This window comes from Mus caroli, chromosome 3 (genome assembly GCF_900094665.2).
Source record: "Mus caroli chromosome 3, CAROLI_EIJ_v1.1, whole genome shotgun sequence".
Taxonomy (NCBI): Eukaryota; Metazoa; Chordata; class Mammalia; order Rodentia; family Muridae; genus Mus; species Mus caroli.
The window spans coordinates 82,599,669-82,607,269 of record NC_034572.1 but is presented as its reverse complement, the minus strand read 5'-3'; the positions used below and the strand labels follow the sequence as shown (position 1 = coordinate 82,607,269).

The window sequence follows — 7,601 nt, the reverse complement described above, 5'->3', positions numbered from 1 at the left end:
GGCTAGGCATGGTGGCACACACCGGCAATCCCGGGACTAGGACGACGGTAGAGGCAGGGAGACCTTAAGTTTGTAGAGGCTTGGACTACATTAAAAAACAAAAACCAAATAAACATCACCACCACCCTTTCTCAATACCAACACTGACAAACAAACACCTGGATTTGAGGCAGACCTGGTCTGCCTGTTGCTTCCCATGTGACTAACCCAGGACACATATTGATCAGCTGAGCATTGAGATCCTTATTTAAAAAAGGAGGCTCCTTACAGCTTCGCCCCTTCACAGTGCGGGAATCCAACACTCAGGACCTAAGCCTGGGCTCTTACAAATATGTTCAGTCTGAATTCTAAGAAAGCACTACTCTGATCCCCCGATGGGGCAGGAGCAGCACGGCTGCAGGTAAACATCCCCTTTCCTTACACACGGATTCAGAGAACTGGCCGGTACTTACAGCACCTGGTGGCAAACCATCGCTATGCTCAGTAAAGACCAGATGCTAGATGATGGCTCAATGGCTAAGAGCAGAGGACCAACTCCAACTCCCAGTACCACATAACTCCAGATTCTGGGGATCCAGAACCCTCTCTTTCATCTGCAGACGCTGCACACATCTACACAAATAAAAATAACCAGGGCTGGAGAGAGGCTCACCAGTTAAGGGCACATACACCTCCATGTGCTAACTATTGCTTGTAGCCCTTGCTCCAAGGGACCGGATGCCTCTGGTCTCTGCAGAAAGGTGCACATACCAACCACCCCTCTTCACATCACTAAAATTGAAAAAAAAAAAAAAAAGCCGGTAGTGCTGGAGGCCCTTTAACCCCAACTGTGGAGAGGCAGAGACGGGGTAACTCTGAGTTCATGGCCAGCCTGGTCTAAAAGCAAGTTCCAGGACAACAGTTATATAGGTAAAATTCATACACATACATACACTCACACACAGAGAAACATACAGACACAATCATACACACTTATGCACACATACAATCATTTATACACATACATACATACATACATACATATACTCACAGACACATACATATACACACAGGCACACACACATAAACATACACTCATACACATATACACACTCACCCACATATATACAAATTAATACACACATACACAAACTCACATATATACATATATACACATACATACACTCACACATAGACACACATACACACATATACACACACACAGACACTCATACACACATACTCACATACATACAAACACACACACTCATACTCACACACACACAGAGACACATACAGACACACACCTACACACACTAATACACACACACTCACACGAATCTAATTGTGATGCTGAAAGGAGGAGAACAAAGGACATGCTGGGGAAGACTAAACCACAGAGGAGAACCACACTGCTCTGTATTCTCCAGGAATACAGAGTGGCAGGGCTGTAGAGGGAGAAGTGAGGGGGAGGCTCAGCTGCTGGCTGTTCGTTGCGTTGGAACACTCTGGCATCAGCAGTTTCACAGAACACTCCAGTAGGTGTCTGCACAGGAAGTACTTTTCATGAAGGGAGGCGATTGTCAGGATGAATGGAACCAATTCACTGAGCCGTGTACAGCTCAGTGGCAGAACCCTGGCGCATGCAACCCAGCTCCACAACGCAACAAAACCAGCAGACAGACCAACCGACCGACGGACAGACCGGTGGACCGACCAACCAACCAAAACAGCAACTAACTGAAAAAGCAAATGACTGTTTTCCTGGCAAAGCATTTATTGAAAGTAACACTTCAGGGTACACCATCTTCCGGAAGGCACACAGCTATGCTGGCCCGTGAAGAGAGCCACAATTTATAAGATTCCATTATAATAACAATTGCCAAGGCACCTGCATTACTACCTCTTAAATATTTTAAAAAGTTAAAATGACGTATCAGCTGATATTTTAAATGTCAAATCCTCCTGACAGCATTTGGAACAGCTAAGAGCTTAACAGAATGACTCCTGCCTCAATGATCTGTTGACACCGCAGTCTTCAAAAATAGAATTAAGATTGCGAACAACATGACTCAGCCTAGGTCCAGGGGCACAGTAGGAGTCAAAACACCCTTTCTATAGTAAAGGGCACATTTCAAGATGGCAACTGCTGTGTCATTGTTTATTTTGATTTATGGACTGTATCAAAAATCCTTGAGACAAACTACCCTAAATGCACGCTTATTTCTCAACTGCAGTTTTTTCCTGTCCCAGTAGATGGCAGTAGAACACCATCTTTCATTGCATAGGTTCCATGAAACCTGGAAGCTAAATTACAGGGAAGGCTCATACAGGTCAAGTTTCTTCAAGGCCAAGTTAGTGGGATGTAGGTGGCAACGAGAAGACAAAAGATCGATCCCAAGGGAGTTTAAGGTTAAATGGGTGCTAGCTACAGAAGACAGAAAGGCGACCAATGGCTGTGTGGTCCCAGGAAGGGAGCAATGAAATCCTAAGTATCAGAAGCATGTACAGGGGGCATGAATCTAGATGCACTGGCTTCTTGACTGAGGCAAGGAAAAATAAGTCATTAGCTTCTAATGAAAATGTTAACAGACTCATCTAGTAGGCAAAGAATGACTTACAGTTGTTCTTGAATTGAACATTAAGATCTATCCAACAGGGGCAACACTGGTAAATAATCTAAACACCAAACAAGGACTATTAAGGTAGGACCTGTGTTGAGAACAGCCAGCTTTCCCTACTGGTTCTCTGCCCAGCTCCCCTTCCTGTGGCAGAGACCAGTGGCTGAACTCCAGCACAGCAGACGCAGACTCTAAACGGCCAAGAATACTGGCTGTTCTTAAAGATGCCTATTAAAGCACTCGCAGTAACCTGAAGGGACTTGTGCCTTTACCACCACTTGCTTTTGTGCGTACTCACTAGACTTCCTCCATTGTTTCTATTCCTTCATTCAGGTTTTTAAAAAGTTTATGTGCATGAATGCTTTGCTTGTATGTGTACCATGTTCCTGCCCAGTACCCTCAGAAGCCAGAAGAGGGCGCCAGATCCCCTAGAACTGAACAGGATGTAGATACTGGAACTAACCAGGGTCTTCTACAAGTGCAGCATTTTCCACCTCTGAGCCATTTCTTTGGTCCAAGGTGTAACCCAAAAGTAACCTCAAATTCAACTCCTCCTGTTTCTGCCTCCTCAGCACATCCTACTGGCCAGCGCCCCCTCAGGCAGTGATTAGAATACATCTGAACAGAATCTGCTATGCTATTACAGGAAGTAGAAATGCCCTTTGCCTTCCTGTATTCTTTTTGGAGACACCCTTGCTCTATTGCCAAGGCTAGTTTTGGACTCTTGGACCTCCTGGACAGCTGGATGGATTAGAGATGCCTTCCATTCTCAGGGGTCCCTGTCTAAGTCGATGCTCTGGAACAAAGAAAGCAGTTTTTACAAATAAGTTTTGCTAAAGGAGAAAGAGTGGACAGCTCTCTAGATGCTATATCTAGATGCTATATCTATATGCTATAGATGTTCACAGCATCTTGAGGGGTCACCAGAAGAAATATTTTCCCCCCTGGGAGACAGAATCAGTTCAAAGGAATAAAGATAACAACAAAATACCTTTATCAGGAAGAAAAGGACAAAAAGCTCAATCTTTTGGAGCTCGGAGGACAAGCCCCAGCTGGCCCAGGCTCACTAGTGAGTGGTTAGGACACCCTGCTGGGCTTAATTGTTTTTAGCCTGGTAGGGTAGGGTACTTTATGCCACCACCCAGCTGTGAGTCCCCTGGTTCCTGTCAGCTTGTGTCACAACCTAAGAAGAAAATAGCAGCTTTAACATCTCCCTCACTGGCCTTCCACTAGTCTACAGTATTTTTGCTTTTTATAGCCCCATGCCCTACCATGAAGACTGGACTATATATAAACTCTGTCTCCTCCACTTTCAATCATGTAAAGCAAATATGGAGGGAGCACGCCCAGGTATGTGGCAGAGGCCAGGTGACACCGACTTGTCAGGCCGGTGTTCATCAGAGTCACGAGGCGTGTGCCCAAATCCTTCCCCACCCAGAAACATTTTATGATATTCTTACCATTAAAGACAACGGCTCCATTTGCTGAATAGGGAGGGCTAAGCAAAAAATAAGGCTTCATGGCTAGAATGCTGAGCTAAACTGGGTTTAACACAGTGAACAATGCACAGATACAAGGTAATACATGATGACTAACATTCGCTGGGCGGAAATGTGGCTACTGAAAACTTAAACCGAGAGCCCTGCACTACACATACGAGCCAAATATGATTGTCAGTGCTGTGAGAACAGCCTTCGTGCAGGCCTCTGTGCTCCACTGAGGAGAAGTCCCTTTCAGCCTTTTAAAACAAAATCTCGCACAACCCTTTGGCTAAGGTCCACTGACACAGGAGCAAAAGTCTTCCTACATTTCAGTCAGGATGTCTGAGTGAGAGAGCCGAGGATGGAGCCATGCTTCCCTAAGAAATCTGACCAGATTTTTTGTTGGTAGTGGTTTTTGTGTTGTTGTTTTAGATTTTCAAGACAGGGATTCTCTGTGCAGCCCTAGCTGTCCTGCAACTCTGTAGACCAGGCTGACCTCAAACCTACCTTTGCCTCCTGGGTGCTGGGATTAAAGGTGTATGCCACCACACCCAATTTATGGTTAGTATTTTTTGTGCATCTGAGAAGCTACAAACCTTCAGTTTCCACTGAGGGTGGAACAGTCTTGAGATCCAGTTTATAAAACTGAACACGAAATGTTCCTCTGGTTCTGGTCCAGCCCATTCCCACTAGCTCCTTCACACAGCATGCCCCTCCTGTGGAATTCCCCACAGTACACGGATCACAGATAAACATGCAATGATTTAGTGTCCTAGAGAGCAGAAGAGGCAGCCTCAGACTACAATATTGTTCAAAATGTTTCTGTAAGGCACATATTGCCTTCTTCTGTCTGTACATCAGGGCAATCTTTCCAGACCAGTGACTCAGTTCATACAATGGGATCCCAATTTTGTTGTAAAAAATTTTTGCCAAAAAATACAAAGCAAATCTAATTTCAGAAAGAAATCTTAAAGATGATTTCATGCAAAAAAAAATACACAAAGAAAAAGGCTGTCTCAAGTGCTATGTAATTATTCAATAACAAAACAGGTGTTGAGCTCTGTAGAATTTTTTTTTTAAATCAGAAATCAAATCTTTGGAGTACACTTAATAACAATCAGAATTATAGAAAGGATGCCACCTCTTGATTGCACTGGTAACACTTTCATCTGGGGGCCTCCATCCAATTTCTGCTCATAGCACTGATTTACTGCAGGATAGGAACGTCCAGGGAAATCGAGAAAGCACATACTTAGGAGAGCCAACCAAATAATACTCTTGTGAAGTCCTTAGGTTGTGAATGCTGTGTGAAGGCCACAGCTGCATCAGGACGTGGAGAAAGACAGCTTTCCTGCCCATCATTCTTATTTCCCACTGTCCATCCACTTCCTCACAAAGGGGCTCACACTGGCAGGATCTTCCAGCCTAGCAATCACTCATAAAGGCCTAGGGGTTCTCTGTTGTGCAGAGGCCAGGCACGCCAGAGAACAGCCAAGGGCTAAGCTCAGTGCTCCTGGGCTCTGGATCTAACCTTCCTAAGGGTCACACTCCAAACAGAACTCCTAGCCCAAGGGAGAAGGTGGCAGGCAAGCGATACTTTCTTGTAGTAGGGAGAGAAAGAACAGATCAGAAAACACTGTGTCCTGGATTTAAGACCACAGACCGATTGACTTCTAGGTGCCGACTCCTGGTCTGCAGCAGCAGCAGTGGGTCCTGTCCACATGATGTTGTTGGGTGCTGATGGCCTCACAGGTGCCCGGGCTCTTGCTGGCTGACCTTAGTGGAGCCTGTGCACTGGATGGAGAAGGGTCATGTGTTCTGCTCCTTTGAAAGGCAGCTTTGCATTGGAGTAATAGTGTACCACTTCAGGGATGCTGTCAAACACAGCGCTCGTCTGGTTCAGTGTGTATTTGTTGTCTTTTGTCTGAGCCACTATGATGTGGACACACCCTTGACTAGTCCTGGAGATAGAAAACAAGAAGACATGAATAAGCAGACAGTCCATCCATTCTGGTCAGATTCACAAAGTGTGGATGGTTTCCTCTTCCTGTCCTGCAATTCTTCTACAAACGCATTCAACAATCTGGTGGAGCGTTTGGAAGTGTCTGAGCCCAAGTGCATGGCACCCCAACTTGTTACACGTCAGGGGTCAGGACTGGAGGGGAAAAGCCAAATAAATGCCTTCAGCTGCCCAAACTGGAAGACCAGTCCAAGCCTGCGGCCCCTCTACAGTTCATCTACAACCCCCCTCCACTGTAAAAAGATACGTGTGGTTACACTAATAATAACAACAATAACTGTCCACTGGCCCCTGCCTTCATGAGGAAAGGCCAGTCCTGGTTGCGTATAGTGACAGCTGGCGCTGAAGGCTCAAACACTGAATCCTAAACACCGCTTTCACGAGCAGGAGCACGGTGGCTGTTCCTGGTATTGTCTCCGTGGCCCGGCCCATTTTTGGAGCCATATTACTCTTGTGCCCCTCCCCCTCCTTTCCCTTCCAGTCCGATTGTTTCAGCTGCAGGGGCTCAGCTTCCTCAGGAAGGAAGTGCTGTTAGGGCTCTTGACAATGATCCTCCAATATAGAGCCACCAAATTCATAGAGCAATGAGAATTTCCATGAGACGGATTCTGCCAAGACCAGCAGGCAAAATGAGTTCTCCTGCACAACTAGACAGAGCAGCAGGCAGCTCAGCGTTTCCTTCTCCTGCAGGAGAAACAAGTATCAAACACAGCTAGCATTTTGACAATCAAGGATCTGATAATCCCTAGGGTCCCTCATACTTACTAGGGAATAAAGAAAGATGCCTGAAGCTGTGTATGTCAGAGCATGCCTGCAATCCTCTCAGTGGGGAGGCAGAGACAGGGAGTGGAGCTCTGCATCAATCAGGGCTACACAGTGAGGCCCTGCCTCAAAAACAAAAAGCAGTCCAGAGCTTGGGGACACACGCCTTTAATCCCAGGACTCAGGAGGCAGAGGCAGGAGGATCACAGTGAGTTTGAGAACAGCCTGGTCTGCAAATTGAGTTCTAGGACAGCCAGGGCTACATAGAGAGACACTGTATGGTCCCTCTCCCCCCCTCCCTCAAAAAAAAAGAAAAGAAAAAAAATAATCGTGGGGGTGGAGACAGTGGTTAAGAACACTTACTGATCTTGCAAAAGACCTGGGTTCAGTTCCCAGCACACATACAGAGGCTCACAACTGCCTGTAACTCTAGTTCCAGGGGATCTGATGTCCTCTTCTGGCTTTGATAGGTACCAGGCATGCATGTGGTACACGTATGTACATGAAGGAAAATACTCATTGACATAAATTTTTTTAAAAATCAGAAGCGATTAAACTGCACTATCTTTTAATTTTTATTGACTTTTTTTTCCCACTGCTGGGGGATACACTTAGGGCTTGTGTGTGCTAGACAAGTACTCTACCACTGAACTATAGCCCCAACCCCAGACTTTTTTTTTTTAATAAAAAAAATTGTATTTACTTAGAAGCATTCAGAATGTCAACAAAACAGCCGCA

General features: G+C 45.6%; 1 protein-coding gene across 1 annotated transcript in view; it reads right to left on the bottom strand.

The window, feature by feature from the left end:
* Window positions 1-4,582: 4,582 nt before the first annotated feature.
* The window catches only part of She (Src homology 2 domain containing E), a 26,695-nt gene continuing 23,676 nt past the window's right edge, over window positions 4,583-7,601 (bottom strand). The window contains exon 6 of the mRNA XM_021158971.2: window positions 4,583-6,042. Within this exon, the coding sequence (XP_021014630.1) occupies window positions 5,859-6,042 (184 nt within the window). The 3' untranslated portion in view covers window positions 4,583-5,858. The remainder of the gene's footprint in view (window positions 6,043-7,601) is intronic.